The sequence below is a fragment of the Phacochoerus africanus genome, chromosome 4, assembly GCF_016906955.1.
Source record: "Phacochoerus africanus isolate WHEZ1 chromosome 4, ROS_Pafr_v1, whole genome shotgun sequence".
Taxonomy (NCBI): Eukaryota; Metazoa; Chordata; class Mammalia; order Artiodactyla; family Suidae; genus Phacochoerus; species Phacochoerus africanus.
This window is the reverse complement of record NC_062547.1, coordinates 10,590,664-10,607,988: the sequence shown is the minus strand read 5'-3', so window position 1 is coordinate 10,607,988 and position 17,325 is coordinate 10,590,664. Positions and strand designations below refer to the sequence as shown.

General features: G+C 56.0%; 1 protein-coding gene across 3 annotated transcripts in view; it reads right to left on the bottom strand.

Moving 5' to 3' along the window:
• Nucleotides 1-4,797: 4,797 nt before the first annotated feature.
• Nucleotides 4,798-17,325, bottom strand: part of VPS37C (VPS37C subunit of ESCRT-I) — a 28,805-nt gene continuing 16,277 nt past the window's right edge. For 2 of the 3 annotated variants that reach the window (XM_047775604.1, XM_047775605.1), the window contains exons 2-5: nt 12,216-12,314; nt 8,645-8,816; nt 7,793-7,875; nt 4,798-6,602 (exon numbers count right to left, since the gene is read on the bottom strand). In XM_047775604.1, the coding sequence (XP_047631560.1) occupies nt 5,874-6,602; nt 7,793-7,875; nt 8,645-8,816; nt 12,216-12,308 (1,077 nt within the window). In that variant the 5' untranslated portion in view covers nt 12,309-12,314 and the 3' untranslated portion in view covers nt 4,798-5,873. Of the gene's footprint in view, nt 6,603-7,792; nt 7,876-8,644; nt 8,817-12,215; nt 12,315-14,316; nt 14,638-17,325 lie in introns of those variants that run through there. The other variant, XM_047775606.1, reaches the window with a different exon arrangement.

Here is a 17,325-nt window from a genome sequence, read left to right as displayed (position 1 = left end):
CAGTCCCGAGAGCGCGAGAGCCCAGGGCCTGGCTCTGCCCCTGAGCGTGCCGGGAATCCGGGAACAGAGGCACCCAGTCCCTTTCTATACTTGAGAGGCCCCTCCAAAGGGAACTGGGAGGCTGCTCTCAGGGAGGGGCAAAGGGCCTGAGGCAGCAGGTGTCTCTGACCTGCACTGTTCTGGATGAAAACTCTTTCATCTCTATTTTGGTCACCACTCAGTGGCCTCACAGCCACCATGGCCTGCTTTAAAAACACATGGCCCCAGGAGTTCCCAGGAGTTGGGGCTCAGTGGGTTCAGAACCCGACTAGAATCCATGAGGACACGGGTTCGATCCCTGCTCTCACTCAGCGGGTTAAGAATCCGGCGCTGCCGTGAGCTACAGTGTAGGTCACAGATGTGGCTCGGATCCCACGTCACTGTGACTGTGGGGCAGGCCGGCAGCTGCAGGTCTGATTTGACCCCTAGCCTGGGAACTTCCATATGCCGTAGGTCCTACCCTAAAAAAGAAAAAAAAGAAATAAATTTAAAAAAATATTAAAAACACACCTCCCCCGGAAGAGCTGCGTTGAGCAGAAAGTCTCTTTCCGACACTGTTTCCCAAGTGAGCATTTCCAAAAAGATCGGTGTGCCTAAGCAACTTAATAGGAACTATGTCAAGTTCCAGCTTTGGTGGGGAGACACCAGCCCTCAGGCCGCTGGTCAGCGCTGCTGCCTCTGTCTCCCGCAGCCCGAGAGGATGCCCTGCTGTGACCGGGGCCCACCCTGCATCCACATTCTGGAGCAGAGGACACCCCCTCTACCTCAGCTGGTACCTGGGCATCCCCACACCCCGGTTCACTCCCCAGAATCATGCTATCCACCTGACCCTCAAGAGCAACCTGATTCTAACACATTCTCCTCATGTTAAGCCAAGGAAACTGGGGGGCCCCCAAAGGAAACCTCACTCAGACGACCAAGGACCAGGCCTAGCTTCAAACTGTCAGGCCTCTAGGGTCTGAGAGTACTGAGCGGAACAAACTTGAAAGGCCATTTCAAACGGCCTCATCACAGCTATCAAAGCTTCTCACCGATTCTCTGTGAGGCTCTGAACTTGACACTTCGGGTCTGTCCCCGTGTAGCCCATATTGTGGCAAGAGGCCCACTGTGGTCTGACAGAGGATGCCCGGTGATTTTATGCAGCGGATGTGGGGCAAGAGAGAGGCGTGGGGAGGGCCTGGGGAGAAGGCAGCTGCAGAGCCGCGGGGGCGGCGTGCACTGAGTGACCAGCTCCAGCAGCTCTCCACCAAGCTGCTTAGAAAGTGGCGCTTCCTCCCTTCAGCCCCTGGGGGCTCCCTGCCACCGCTCTGGAACCAAGTCCCCCAAAGCTCAGGACTTAACTGTGCCCCCTGCGCCCACTCTGAGATCCTCAGCGTCTTCCTACAAAGCTGAGTGGTCTCTGAGCTCTCCCCGGTGTCCTGCGTCCTCGGCCTCCGACACACTTGCAAGGTAAGGTTAGAATTCAGGAGGGGGTAAAGGGCAATAATCCTTTAACTGGAGCCCAGGAGGACTCCCAGATTAGAGTCCTCAAGCTGTTCTTGAGACTGTGACCTCTCGAAGCCTGATGACTTCTGGTGCCACAAAGACATCTTGGAGGAACCCCTGCAGCCAGATGGGAGGTGGGTGCCAGTCTGATCCCCACCCCTCCGGCTGTAAGACCTGGTCACTGAACCACCCACCCTGCGGTCTCCTCCCCTTGTTTAAACTTGGGGGTCGAAGGGCTGATGAGGGGACCTTGTGAACCAATGCACCTCAAAGGTTAATACAAGCTGCATCGCCATTGACTCTTCAATACTGGTGATTCTCAGCATCTCTGGGCCTCATCCACATGCAATCTGCCCTTGGCACCTTGAAGGAAAGGAAAAGCAGAAGGGCTGACTCGAGTGTCCATTAGAGACCTGGTCTCTTGATTCCCCCGAAGCTGCCCTTCCTGCTGAAGGCAGAAGATGCCCTCCCGGCAGTGAAGAGCTGAGCTCAGGGGAAGCCAGCGAGGGAAGCAGGCTGGGTGATGGCTGGAGAGCACTTGGCTCCACAGCTAGTTTAGCAGCCTCTATCCCAATTTACAAACCCGGTGAGACGACCCGGACCCCAGCAGGAGGTCCTGGACGGGCTAACAAGCTGCAGGTCTTTGCCAGTCCAGCAGGTGGCAGGAGGGAGCCCAGCTGGAGCTCGGCTGAGGCCTGCACGCCCCCTAGTGGGAATCTGTGGCCTTGCATGGCCCAAGCTCTGCACCCAGGACCGGGCAAGATGCAGGCTCCAGCGTGAAAATGCTTCAGATGGAAAGAAATCCAGGGCAGGGGAGGAAAGGAAAACACTGTAAGAGCAAGGCCCAAGGGGAGAAGGAGCAGGGGAGGACCACAGCTCAAGAGACAATATCCAGAAAGATGGGACTTTGTGAACACAAATCAGAGGCCTTTCAGCAGAACAGGACCCCGAAGGCTGTGGAAGAAAAGGCAAAACGGAGAACTGCTGCCCATCATCCAGATCTATCAGGATCAAGTCATTAGCCAGTGTAGTCGCTGACCAACAGTGCACCCTAAAAGTCATTCGGGACAAAAAGTGGGCTAAGGCGCTCTGTGCTTTGGAAAAACAGGCTCCTTGAATAGAGACACCTCAGGAAAAAATGTTAGTGATGCCAGATTCTTGCACTATCCCCTAAGGAGAAAAGCACTAAAATCACTAAGATATCTGATCCTTGCAACTAGCAGTCACTTTTTACCGGGATGGATGCTTGACTGCATACATTCCTCAGCCAAAATCACATACGTACTGGCTTCTCAGAACTACTGACAGGCTGTTTTTCTTTCAGTGACCACAAAGGGACCCAGAGCAGACCTCTCTCCTTTACCTGAACCCTCCAAGGATCTGGAGCCCTGGTACCAACAAGGGCCCCTTGTGCCCGTCTGCCTCCCCATTTAGCCCAGATGACTGGGTGAGTCTCCTCCGGGTCTTGGCTCTCCCATCTTAGTTGACAATCCTGGGTTCAGTTTGGTGGTGGTTTAAAAACATACTGGACTTCTCTGTTTAAAGATAATGAGAAAGTACTCATTCGAAAGACATTGAGAAAACTGCTGTTGAAAGACAATGGGCAGGTTTGGGCTGGGTGACTGGGTAGGAGACTGGCCTGAGAGTCATCCTCAAATTGGCAGTTTAACAGAGTTTGTCAGAATAAAACTGAAGATACCATATGAGAGCTTTCTGCTCCAAAAATAAGGGACACAGTCACAACTTCCTCAGGCAAGTGAGAAATTACATGAGTGGTGGAGGTGACTCCTCATAACGTGTAGCCATCCCATAGGGAAGCCCACTCATTCTTTTTAAAAATTGGCTTGTCCAGGAACCCACAGGTAGGGATTAGCCATCTACGGCTCTGTGTGTCCACTGCGTTTAGACCGCCAGAGGGAGACACTGAGACAAAAAAAAAAAAAAAAAGAGATGAAAAGACTCTAGGGCGACATCTAGAGGTCCTTCCTGCACATACGCCCCAGCCAAAATCCTGCATATACAGGCTTCCCCACAACTCTTTGGAGCAGGTTCCCAGAGCTATTGAAAGGCTCTTCCCTGGGCTATAACCCTGCGTAAGGTCTCAGAGTAAAACTGAGATCCACTGGAGTTCCTGCTGTGGTGCAGGGAGTTAAGAATACAACTGCAGCTGCTCTGCTTGCTGCCAAGGTGCAGGTTTGATCCCCTCACAAAACAGTGGGTTAAAGGATCCAACATTGCCACAGCTGCAGCATAGGTCACAGCTGAAGCTCAGGTTCAGTCCCTAGCCCAGGAACTTCCATACACCACAGGTGGAGCCATTAAAACAAAAACAAACAGGAGTTCCCGTCGTGGTTCAGTGGTTAACGAATCCAACTAGGAACCATGAGGTTGCTGGTTCAATCCCTGGCCTTGCTCAGTGGGTTAAGGATCCGGCATTGCCGTGAGCTGTGGTGTAGGTTGCAGACATGGCTCGGATCCCATGTTGCTGTGGCTCTGCTGTAGGCCGGTGGCTACAGGCTCCAATTAGACCCCTAGCCTGGGAGCCGCCATATGCAGCGGGAGCAGCCCTAGAAAAAGGCAAAAAGACAAAAAAAAAAACAAAAACCAAAAACAAAAAAACCCCAACCCCCCCTGAAATCCACAACTCTTGTGTTTTTTCTTTCAGTTGAAAAAGATCAATGCCCCACCCCTCCCCCCAGGCAGCCACATCATCAGTTCTCACATTCACCAGGGCCGCAACACTGCTTGTAACTCATCAAGTTTATTATGGCAATTAATTATACAAACACACGAGCGATGGTTCATCCAGTTCAGAAGCACTCAAACCAGTAGAGTCCATTAGTGATTTCTCTGTATAAATAACTTATGTGAAGCAAGCACAACTGGTCAGGGCTAGTCGAGCTTCTCGTCGCACGCTCCCACCGATGGCACACAGGCTGGGGAGGGGGGCAGGCACCAGAAGGTCGAGTTTCCTCGTTGGCCCCCGACACCCCAGATGCTGGGTACTCGAGTAGTGGACATTTCAAGGCACATATGACTTCCTAACCGATAGCAGCTCCAGAGTCTGCCCTTGAGACCTGGTTCACACCTGGGACAACCAAGTTGATGCTTTGTTCATCACACCCCGCTTTGGTCTATTGTCGTTTTTTATCAATGAAGGTGCTGAAAACCCCCATGTGCTGGGGGCTGCATGTGGCACAGAGTCAAGATCCCTGTCCTATACATTCTGAAGACAAAAGAGATGCAAAGAAACAGACTCTGCCATGGTGATGGTGTTTTGGAAAGCACCACAGTAGGGTATCTTTTGATGGCTGTCTTAGGAGGGCTCTGGGGACTGGGGGAGAGTTACATCTAGGAGTCAGAGGCAGGGGATGAAGGGAGAGGGCTGCTGTGGATGAGATTCAAGGCACTAAAGGAGTGGACCGATGGGGTGGGCCTCAGAAGTCAACCAGAAGCGGAGGGCCCCGGACAAGAGGTCAGGGGAGGTGGCGCAGCCCTCCACTCCTAAAGGAGCCCCTGATGTGACCACAGTCTGCTGGGCCAGGGCTGCTCCCTCACCTCGAGCCAGAGGGTCCAGGCAGCCCCCAGATTCTCCAGCCAGGCGAGCAAGGTCTTGGGTCCACCTGCACGGTCCCCAGTCTGCTCGCCAAGCTGGCTCTGCTGCCGTCATTCCAACAGGACAAGCTTACCTGACGTCAGCCTATCAGAGTTCAATTATGGCTTTTAGGTCACTTAAAAATCGGTAAATGTGTTTTTCCTAATTCTGCTCTCTCCCCCTGATTCAACCCTGCCATGGAGTGTGGGGCAGGCCATCTTTGAATGGACCAGAGAGACAGAAAAAGCTAATACATCCCTCCCCGTAGAGTGGGGACCACGCGGAAAGTGCCAGATCCCAGAGAGGGAGGGGCTGGGCGGGGCCAGAGACCTGGGCAGCCCATCTCCAGGATAACTCCGCCTTCTGTTCAGATGTCCTCGAGGGAGTACAGCCACAAGGAGCTGTCCACAAACGCACGCATCCGCTCCTTCACCAGGCACCCACGGAGAGGAATGGCTACCCCGCCTGGCGAGCACCAGAAAAGCCGAAGCCAGTCACTGAAACCAGGCGCTCCCTTCCCCCGGGAGGCCGGCAAGCGCTGGGACCATGAGGTGTGGCCCAGCTGGCCACACCGCCCTGCCCGGTGCCTTTCCCAGCGTGTGCACCCCCAGCCAGTCCCCCCAGTCCCCCGAGGGGGACACGATTCCACGGGGAGCCAACTCCACTTCCAATTTAACCTCGAATCTCAGCAGGAGGTGGGCCGGAGGTTGTGGTACAGGTGGACGTAGGGACGGGCCAAGGGCCAAGACCGTGTCTAATAGCCCGGCCAGGTGGGTCCCTGAGGCGGTGGAAACCCATAGGGAGGGGCGGGCCCAGGGGGGTAGGGAGGCTGAGGCTGGCCTGCGAAGCCCGGGGGCTGGGGCTGCGTTGGGTATGGCGGTTTTCCTCCTGGCGAGAGGTAGGGGGGCTGTTGAGGATAACCAGGACTGGGGGCCCGGCCCCCCGCCACGGGGTACCCAGGGCCAGAGGCACCAGTGGGGGCCACGGGGTAGCCCGGCCGGGGTGGCGTGCTCCTCTGCGGGGACCAGGAGTAGCCCGCGGAAGCCCTGGGTCCCGGCTGGGCTGACGGGTACGGGGGCCCCAGAGGCCCACTGTAGGAAAAGGAGGGCTGGGAGACCACGGGGAAGGGGGCCGGCTGGAGCGCTCCGTGGGCGGTGGGGCCCACGGACATGCCCGGAGAGGGGCTGTAGGGCAGAGGGTAGGGAGGGACCACTGATGGCTGGGGCGGCGGTGGCAGCGGTGGTGGTGGCTGCCGATCTTCAGCCACAGGGGGTGTCGCCTGGGGGCTGGGACGAGGTGGGGGAGGTGGGCGGGGAGGAGGGGCATCGCCAGCCGGCTCCAGGGACGCCCTGGGTTTCCTCATTATATCCTGGAGCTTCTCCACGCGAACCCGGCGCAGATGGGACAGCATCCTCATGGAGGAGAAGGTCTCCAGAAACGTCTCCAAGGGCACCTCGCCCTCCAGGAACTTCTCAGCCATGGCCTGGAAGACAGAGGCCGCAGGGGCAACAGGGGTCTGCTGGGATCCAGGTCACCTGAATACCCCCGGGTCAGAGGTCAGCTGTGGCTCTTGCACCCTGTCAGGCTCAGGAACTGCCTGCCTTCGTGGCCCCCCGTGGTGGGAATTTCTCTCTACGCCCTCATCAGTGCTGATGTGTTTTTGTTTCTTTGTTTTTGGCTGCACTCAAAGCATATGGAAGTTCCCAGGCTAGGGAGTGAATCGGAGCCACAGCTCTGCAACCTACACCACAGCTGTGGCAACACTGGATCCTTGGGCTACTGTGCCAGGCTGGGGATTGGACCCGATCCTCTGAAGTGATCCAAGCCACTGCAGTCGGATCTTTAACCCATTGCACCACAGCAAGAACTCCAATTTTTTTTTTCTTTTTTTTGGCCATACCCATGGCATGTGGAAGTTCCCAGGCCAGGGACTGAACTCAAGCCACAGCAGTAACGAGGCCGTGTTTATTTATTCTGCCTCCCTCACAAGGATGTAGCTCCCACAGGGCGGAGTCACCTGTCATGGCCACCAGTGTCCTGACCTCAACATCATGCCAAGCTCACAGCAGCTACTGCACGGATGTGCTGAATAACTGAATGAACACTGGCTCCCCAGCCCAGGGGCTGTAAGACCTGGCAGCGTCTTCCACCCGGAGCGCAGACATGTGGAGAGAGCCAGTCTGCCCACAGAGAATGAATAGAGGGAAGTGGAAGGGAGAGACCGGGCAGCCTGGCAGAGGGGAGGGACGGGGGCCCTGGTTCAGTCCTCGAGGGCCCCTGCTGCACCACTGCCCATCCAGGCCCGCTAGCTGCCCCATGGTCGTGCCCTCATCGGCCACGTCTGCTTCAGCCAGCCACACGGGGTGACTGTTCTCTGCATCCAAAAGCCTCCGTTGGGGATAACGTGAGAAAAAGAATGTCTATGTGTGTGACGGGGTCACTTTGTGGTACAGGAGAAAATCAACAGAACACTGTAAGCCAACTATAATTGAAAAACTAAAAATCATTTAAAAAGAAAAAAAAGCCTCCACTGGGACTGCAACCGAGGCGTCATTCGCCTTCGCCACCTGCCAGAGCCCTGCTCCCCGCCCTGCAGACATCTGTACTCAGGACCAGGGTCCCAGCTCCAGGGGCCGAGTCCTCAAGGAAGGGGGGTGTCAGTGGCCATCTCACCTCAGACTCCTCTTCGATCTTCATGCCTTCGATCTGCAGGAGGTCCAACAAGGTCCCTAGCTGCAGTGCTGAAGAAAATTTCTCTGGAAGGGAGGGCAGAAAGGGTGACATTTCCAAAGTGTCTCTCAATCCGGTGTCAGAGGCTGAGGTTTTCATGAGGCTCTCAGAGGGTCCTGCGTGCTTGGGGTCTGCGGCAGAGCCCCTTTCTGTCCCCTGAGGTCACCTTTCTGAGCAGAGAGGAGTTTGCCTGAGCCCAGCCCAGCCCAGCCCAGCCGCTGGCTTCCCGCCTCGCCTTGCCAGCCTGGGAGGAAAAAGGCCTCGAGGGCCCCCCCCCCCATCCTCCCTGATCCTGTTCTGCCCTCCAGGGAGTTACTGTCGCTGCCTGAGTGTCAAGTCCTCTACCTGCAAGACCAGGGCAGCCCCTCACCTTCGCAGATGGCAGGCTGGGACACAGAGAGCCTGGACCAGGTCCACGACGCACTGGCCAAGTGGCCAGCAGCAGCGTGGGGTGCGGGTTCTCTGGATTCAAAGCCCAGCCCTGCCTCTGTGCAGCCGAGGCGCCCAGGCCAAGTTCCTGCACCTCTCTGAGCCTCGCTCCTCTCATTGCTGACACGAGAGTGATGCTGTGCCTACCCTTAGATGGCTGTTAAAGCACTTAGCCCAGGGCTGGGGACATGGTGACCCTCAGTAACTGCTGGCCCCTTCCTGTCCTGAGGAGGGAGAGGGAATCTGTCCTTCCACACAATTCCAGCAGCTTCCCCCCAGCGCCCCCCCCGCCCCGGCCCCCGGAGACAGGGACCCTGAGTGAACAGAGGCGCACCCCCCGCATACATTCCCAGCCCGGCCGCCTACCCAGCTTCGCCTTCTGCTCCTGGCAGCGCTCCACCAGCTTGCGGAGCTCCTGGTACTTGTCTGAGAGGTTGGAGCGGCTGATCTCCAGGGGCCCCTGGAACTCCAGGTTCCGCTCGGCCAGGCTCCGGTTGGTGGCCAGTGCCATCTCACGCTCCAGCTGCAGGTCCTGGACCTAAAAGCACAGGACACTTGACCGGCAGGCCCACCCCAGCACCACTCAGCTGCCAGCGGGCTGGACCAAGGGCTTCTGGGACGTGTCGCTCACGGTGGGAACCAGGCCATGCTCAGTTCCCAGACAGACCCGAGTTCGCACCCGGAGCAAAGCCTTCCAACCCAGATACCTTGCCGAATCCTTAACCCCACAGCCTACAAGATGGACACATGGGGGAAACGGGCCGCGAAGGGCCACGTGACGAGCGGGCAGAGACCTGCCCAGGCTGTGCAGAGCTCCTGGGAGCGGGCGGAGGGAGTCAGAGGCTTTCTAGGAGGGAAGGGACCCAACATCCCAATCACCTGTCGCCAGGATTCAGAGTTAAGGGACCAACGCTGAGGTGCCCAGGCCAGACCACAGGCCGACACACAATGAGGGCCCCAAATAAAGTCAGTCTGAGGAGTGGGAGAGCCAGGGCCAGACTGTGACACCTGAGAGACCTGCCCTTGCTTCTTCCACAGGTGTGTCCTGCAGAGAACCTGCACATGTGAGCTGAGGGTCCCCATAGCCAGCAGAGGACTCCCAGAAGCACAGGTGGCCCGCCCCCCACCCGAGGCCTTGATGCCATCCTTTGCTCCTGGATGTGCCTCTGGATGTGACCCAGCTGAAAGGAGGTCCCCAAGCTGAGCCGTGCTCTGCCCCTCGGCCAGGCCCTTTGTTGTCACCAGCCAGCGAGATGGCAGCCTGGGGAACCTGTCCCAGACCTGCTCTGACTTGAAGCCTCCATCTGCCAGGGAGGCCTCTTCAGTGACAGGGGGGCAGAGAGTCAGACCCACACGCTGAAAGAGTGGGGACAACACGCCAGCAGCACCATGTGGCACCAGCAGCTACTGTAGGGCTCAGGACACAGCCTGGCAAGACCGGCTTCCACACGGGAGCCACTGGGCAGCTTCGCCACCATGGTCAGCACGTGGCGAACCAGCCTGACTGGCTCATCCCCGACCAGACCCAGGAAGGCCACGGGCTTCCTGGAAGAGGGGGATTCGGGGGGCCTGCCCTCTTGCCGACCACCAGGCACAGGGCCTGCGCTCTGGAGTAGGCCTGCGCCTGCTCTTTGTGCTCTGGACTGGAAAGAACAATGCCACAGCTTCCAGAAATCGTGGGGCCTGGCCGTGGCCTCTCAGGTCTGCCCCACTTCTGGGCCGGCTGGCTTGCTGCCACAACCCCCTCGGGAGCCACCCAGCAAGCGCCCTGGCTCAGGGACGCCTGCAGTGCAGTTTCAATCTCATTTTCACCGGCTGTGAAAGCTTTTCTTTCCTTATGTGCCTGACACAGAGCAGGGGGCCTGAAGCCCTCTACTCAGCTGCCCTGTAAGGATCTGCATCCCCAGATCCTCAGCAGACAGGTCCCCTCTCCACCTCCCCTGCCTTTTCCCTGGGGCTGAGCCGGTCAACCTAGGACATATTACTGTCCCCGAAACCTGGTCCCGCCTGTTTCTGCTCCTGCTCCCCAGAGCCTCCCCAAACCTTTCCCCACTAGGGGTTCACCATGAAGCCCTTGACTACCATCGTAAGACATCGACACCCAGACGGGCTCGCCCACCTGCCTGGACCCCACCATTCACTCTTCCACGTGGAGAAAGCCTCCCCCGCCACTCTTGTCTCTAAGCAGCGTCTGCATCCCAAACCCAATCGGCTCCCATCCCTTCTCCCAATCCTGCAGAGACTCAATTACGGTTTTAGAGCCTGGGGTAGACACCCAGTCCAGGGGCTCCGAAAGCCTACGGAGCTCTCCCTCCTTCATCTCCCCTGGATCCCATCAGTGTTCCTCCCCTCAGAGAATTCAAAGGGTTTAGTCGGACGAGACGGCACAACACTCAACTTGCCTTTTGCCCAAGAGGTAGCTTCTGCCTACATTTCCCGTGAGTCTGTGCTTTGCCATGGCTTCCGTCAGCCCGCCCAGCTCGGAAGTCCACTGTAATTATGCAATTCGGCCTGCTTCTACAAAGTTCCGTGCGCTTGAGAGCAGGCCTTGGAGTTCCCAGCACACTATGCTCAGGGCGCACTCCAGAAGCGCTTGGTGATTAACACGTGGAAGGTGAGGAAGTGAAGGCTGGCACGGAGCCAGCTCAGAGCGGCCCCTGGCACAGGTTACAGCCTCACCAGCCACGGAAGCCGGCCTTGGCGCTTGACCGAGATGAGTTTTGCGCACGTCCTGGCTGAACAAGCTTGGATGCACCACACCCTGCCCCATACTCTACGCCCCCGGCCCCAGCAAAGACTGCTCCTGCAGGCAGAGGGGCGGTGGGGACAGCCCGAGCACAAGCCAGGGAGGAGCGAGGGACCATGCCTGGGCTGCCCTGCCCCTTGGGGAGAGGCAGGTGGTGGGACGTGGAGAAGCTGGATGGTAAGTCTTCCCTTTCAGATACTGGGAATTCACAGAAGAGACAGGCCATCCCCGTTCATCAGCAAAGATCAGAACATCCCAGAGGCCACTCAGTGCGCTTGGCATTACTTGTGTCTGTGTCTCCCGAGCGTCAGGGGCAGGAGGTGGCGGCTTGCAGAGCTGAGCACAGGCTGCAGCCACACAAGGCGTGGCTGTGGGTGCGCCCAGCTCTGAGGGGAGTGCCAGGGTCAAGGTGGGAGGGCAGGGAGAGCCCTTTCTAAAGTGTGCTGCTCTGTACATTCAGAAGGGATGTTTTATTCCTGCAAGGGCCGTGATTGGGCGCTGAGATGGTTGGGTGCCTGATACAATAGGAAAGGGGTTTGACAGGAGATGAGCAGACATCACAGCCCCAGAACGGCTCCTTCCTGGAGAGGCAGGGCCGGACAGGCCGGCTGGGGAATGGCAGCTCGAAAACAGTACCGGTGCTTTTAGAAACTGCCCCCAAATCCAGGCTGGAACAACAGTGGGGGGATCCCGGGGCACGGGGTACCATCCCTGCAGATGCCCTGACTTGCCAGCACTGCCCCCTCAGAACTCCCAGAGGGCCCAGGAACTGGACTGAGACCCGGGCTTCTCTGGCTGGGTCCAAACCTGAGTGGAGGCCACGGCAAAGGGGGATACTCTTGACCCGAACTCCCAAAAAGCCAGCGCCCTTAAGAACTGTCTCAGTCCCAGAAGTTCCCAGTGTGGCTCAGCAATCATGAGCCCAACTAATATCCGTTAGGATGTGGGTTGGAACCCTGGCCTCGCTCGGTGGGTTAAGGATCCAGCATTTCCGTGAGTGTGGTGTAGGTCACAGATGTGGCTCGGATCCCACGTTGCTGCGGCTGTGGTGTAGGCCGGCAGCTACAGCTCTGATTCAACCCCTAGCCTGGGAACTTCCATATGCTGCGGGTGTGGTCCTAAAAAGCCAAAAAAAAAGAAGGGTCTCAGTCCCATCTGCCATCTTTGGCCCCCATGACAGCCTTCCTCTACCTCAGGGGACTCCTGGGCCAGCCGGTCAATGGCCTCCTGGTCATTCTGCATCTTCTCCAGCTCCTCCAGGCTCTTGTCTTTCAGCGTCTCCATCTTTTCCTGGGAACACAGAGAACAACTGTGAAGTGAGGAGGGGGCGGGGGGGGGGTCCTGGGGGAAAGGGACCCCCGAGCCCACGGTCATTATCTGTCAAAGCCCGACTGGAGTTTCCCGGCGATGCTTCCACTCCACAGGGAGGCTCAGGGAGGGGCTCATTCCGGCCCCCTGCCCATCCCTGTCTCCGGGGAGACCAAGAAGCCACCCCCAACCCCAAACCTGGAACAGCAGGATGCGCAAAGGCCCTTTGCAGCCAGAGGCAAAACCCCGATTCCTGGCAGTGGTGCTGGAAGAAACTCCCCAGGGAGCAGATGGGAAAGGCGGGAGCGGGGAGGCAGACAGCCAGGGATGGAGTCTAAACTTGGCCCTAGGCTGCCTGTGAACCCGGAGCCAGCATGCCCTCTGGGGGCTATTTCTGTCTGAGCCTGATATTTCATGCACCACCCTCCACACACCGGGGCTTGGCCGGCTCAGACCTCACCGGCCCATCGCTCACCTGCCTGGTATGTTTAGGGCACCAGCCACCTCGGGATTCCCTCAGCACTGTCTGCAAGGACCGGCCTCTCCGTGAGCCTCAAAAACTGACTGTCACGGGCCGTCCTCATCAGAGAACAAAAAATCGACGCCTAATTGGCCCCTGCGGCAACCGCACGGACTCGAGTAGGACGTGTGCTGTGACAGAAGAGCTGGTTTCAGCGGTCTTGCCCCGTCACTCTGCCCAGAAGGACACAGGCTGATGTCTGTGTGACCCACGGGGCACAGCCAGGCCCAGGATGGAGCCCCAGGGAGAAGAGGCAGCACTGACACACCCAGGGCTCGCTTCCCTCCTGCTGACAGGCGCCTCTGTTTCCATGTTTTTATCTTTGCTCGACATGCTAGTGGGAAGGGACACTCGGGAGCCCAGGCCCAGGGGGACGGCTGAGGCCAAAGGTGACCCCCAGGCCACTTCCTCGGCTGCACCAGGAAGGGAAGGCAGCTTCCAGGGCCACCAGAAAGGCGAGGGAGACACTGATAAACAGGGACAACGTGACCCCATTTGCCAGGAAGGCCTCCTGTCCCTGATGTAGCTGTTAAAAGTGCCCCTTTTTGGGCTCAAAAGTGTCCCAGTTTCACGAATTCTATGGTTACCCTACTGATAAAGAGCGTCCCAAACAGGGCCACCACTACTTTCTGTTCCCTACTGAGGGCTGAATGTCACCTCCAAGACAAGGAATTGCAAGTGTCAGTGCACACCTGAACCCTGGGGGATGCTGGCTGAAAAGGCAGGTACCCCTGGGCCGGCCCCCGCTTCAGGGTCCCGCCTGGCCAGGCTATTAGACCTATTAGACCGGGTCCTGGCCCTTGGCCCTTCCCTCCTTCAAGAACCCAGGGCACACCTTTTAGTCTAAGAACGTGTCACTTTTTTTTTTTTTTTTTAATGGCCGCACCTGCAGCATATGGAGGTTTCCAGGCTAGGGGTCGAATTAGAGCCACAGCCACTAGCCTACACTACAGCCGCAACAACAAGGGATCAGAGCTGCATCTGTGACCTACACTGCAGCTTGAGACAACACCGGATCCTTAACCCAGTGTGAGAGGCCAGGGATTGAACCCGCATCCTCACAGACACGATGTCAGGTGCTTAAGCCACTGAGCCACAACGGCAACTTCAGGACTTGTCACTCCTGACATTATGGAGAGAACAGAGTTTTCATTTATATGTCACAATTAGAAGTGAGAAATGTTTCAAACACAGAGATATGAAAGCACACACACACACTAGCTCTTAGAAGGATGCCGTGTACCCTCTGAAAACTCCCCTGCACACTCATTCAGGAAAGAGGAAAAAGGAAAATGATGTCTTAGGTTATGAAAATCGTTCTGACCTCATGGACCAGCCTGAAAGGATCATGGAGACCCCCCCGGGGGTCCCTGGAACACACTTCCAGAACCACTGGCCTAGATGGTAGGAGAATGGACTCTGGAGCCAGACTCCCTGGATTTGAAGCCTGGTGCTGTCACTTACTAGCTGTGTTATCTGATCTCTTTATGCCTCAGCTTCTCCATCAGGTAAAGAGCAGTGCCTGGAACACAGTAAGCACTGCCTAAGTCTTTGCCAAGGTTACCAAGACCCTCCCAACCACGTTACACAGCGAGGACTGCTTCTGTCCAACCTTGAGGACGAGGCTCTGAGAAGTGCCAGAGGTCCCCAGGCCAGGAAGCAGCAGGGCCTCAGCCAGTCCAGGTGGCTTCTCGCCATGTGTGCGGGAACCGCCCTGAGTCCCTGTTTGAAGCCAGAGAACTGGGTCCTCCTCCCAAGCCAGCACTTCAGGGTCTCCAGGGTTCTTTCGTTCTTCCTTCCCTCTTTTTTCCTTCCCTTCCTTCTAGTTTTATTGAGCTATAACTGACATACAGCCCTGTGTAAGTTTAAGGCATAGAGCATAATGATTTTTTTTTCTTTTTGCTTTTTAGGGCCGCATCCTCGGCATAGGGAGGTTCCCAGGCCAGGGGTCAAATCGGAGCTACAGCTGCTGGCCTACAGCAATGCAGGATCTGAGGTGTGTCTATGACCTGCCCCAGAGCTCACAGCAAAGCCAGATCCTTAACCCACTGAGCGAGGCCGGGGATTGAACTCGCAACCTCATGGTTCCTAGTCAGATTTGTTTCTGCTGCGCCGTGACAGGAACTCCAATTTTTTTTTTTTTTTTTAATGGCCACACTTGTGGCACCTAGAAATTCTTGGGCTAAGGGTCGAATCGGAGCTGCAGCTGGGGCCTATACCACAGCCACAGTGACACCGGATCTGAGCCACATCTGAAACCAACACCACAGCTTGTGGAATCGCTGGACCCCTAAGCCACTGAGCGAGGCCAGGGACCACACTCACATCCCCACGGACACCCGCTGAGCCCCCGAAGGAGCTCTGGCATAACGAGCGGACTCACACGCATCATGAAATGATCATCACCGTAAGTTTAGTGACTGTCCCTCAACTCCTCTAGACACACAACTAAAGAAGGAGGAAAACAAGTTGTGTGTGTGTAGTGGCAACTCTTAGCATTTACTCTCTTTGGCAACTTTCATATATATAACAGTGTGGTGTTCAATCACACGCGTGCTGTTTTTGTAATTTCTTATTTTGTCTTTTTAGGGCCACACCCTTAGTTCCCAGGCTAGGGGTCAAATCGGAGCTGTAGTTACCGCTCTACACCACAGCCCACAGCAACTCAGGATCTGAGCTGCATCTTGGACCTACACCACAGCTCAGGGCAATGCAGGATCCTTAATCCACTGGGCAAGGCCAGGGATCAAGCCTGTGTCCTCATGGATCTTAGTCGGGTTCATTACTGATGAGCCACATGGGAACTCCCTATAAACTATATTTTTGTAAGTAAAATCTTACAAATTGTTGTTCTCAGTGATATTTACCGTGATGTATTCATCATTTATCACCCATAGGGCCGATTTATCGTTATGACGGGAAGTCTGTACCCCCTGACTGCCTTCGTCTGATCCCCCTGCCTGTCGCTCCACCACCCCCCAACCACAAATCTGATTTCTTTTTCTAAGAGTTTATTTGTAGGTTTGAACTATAATTGGCCGACAACACTGTTCGTTCCTATTGCACAATGGAGTGACTTTTTTCCATGCTTTTCAAAATGAGCCCCAGGGTTATGGGAAGTCACCACACAAAGCCGGTACTGCTTTATTGTCCATACTTCCCACACTGTACATTTCATACCCACGACTCGCTTATTTTGCAACTGGAAGTCTGTACCCCTCAGTCTCCCTCACCCATTTCTCTCCTCCCCCGACCCCACCCCCGCCTCTGGCAACCACCTCTTTGTCCTCAGTATCTATGATTTTTTTAAATTTTTTTTTCTTTTTTTTTTTTTAGGGCTGCACTCACGGCATATGGAGGTTCCCAGGCTAGGGGTCCAATCAGAGCTGTAGCCCCCAGCCTACACCACAGCCAGAGCAACGCCAAGATCTGAGCCACGTCTGCAACCTACACCACAGCTCGTGGCAAAGCCGGATCCTTAACCCACTGAGCGAGGCCAGGAATCGAACCGGCAACCTCATGGTTCCTCGTCAGATTTACTTCCACTGCACCACGACGGGAACTGCTTTTTTGAAATTTTAAATGATTTTTATTTTTTCCATTATGGTTGGTTTACAGAGTTCTGTCAATATTCTATTGTACAGCAAAGTGACCTAGTCACACATACAAATATACATTCTTTTTCTCACATTATCCTCCATCATGCTCCATCCTAAATGACTAGATATAGTTCGCAGGGCTATACAGCAGAATCTCATTGCTGTTCCATTCCAAAGGCAAGAGTTTGCATCTGTTAACCCCAGACTCCCAGTCCACCCCACTCCCTCCCCCTCCCCCTTGGCAACCACAAGTCTGTTCTCCAAGTCCATGAGTTTCTTTTCTATGGAAAGGTTCCTTTGTGCCGTATATTCAATTCCAGATATAAGTGATATCATATGGTATGTGTCTTTCTCTTTCTGACTTACTTCACTCAGGACGAGAGTCTCTAGTTCCATCCATGTTGCCATTTGCAGTGACTGTTCTGTTACCTTTGTTTGTGTTTTTTGATCCCACACAGAAGCGAAGTCAAAAAGCATTTGCCTTTCTCTCTCTTACTTCAACTGGCATAATGACTGAATTTCAGTTTTTAATGACCTTTCCATTGTTACTAAGCTACCCAGGTCAAGCCAGTTTGGCATCTGTGGGCTTCCTAACTGTCCCCCAGCTTTTTGTGGGAACTCAGGTGGGCAAAGCCTCACCTGACAGAGGAGAAGCAAAGACCCCAGGAGAGGAAGGGATCTGGCAAGGAGTCCTGGGAGTCCCTGCAGAGGCAGGACGAAAATCAGGCCTTTGGGGGTTGGGGGAGGGGGGCAGCCCCAGCCCCTCAGGCCCCCCTGACTCGGCCTGTGGGCAGTGTGGCTCTCCTGGCCTTCTCGAAGCCTGACGTTGTGGTGGGCCTGCTGGACGTAGGGACATCCTCGTGGGGTCAGCAGA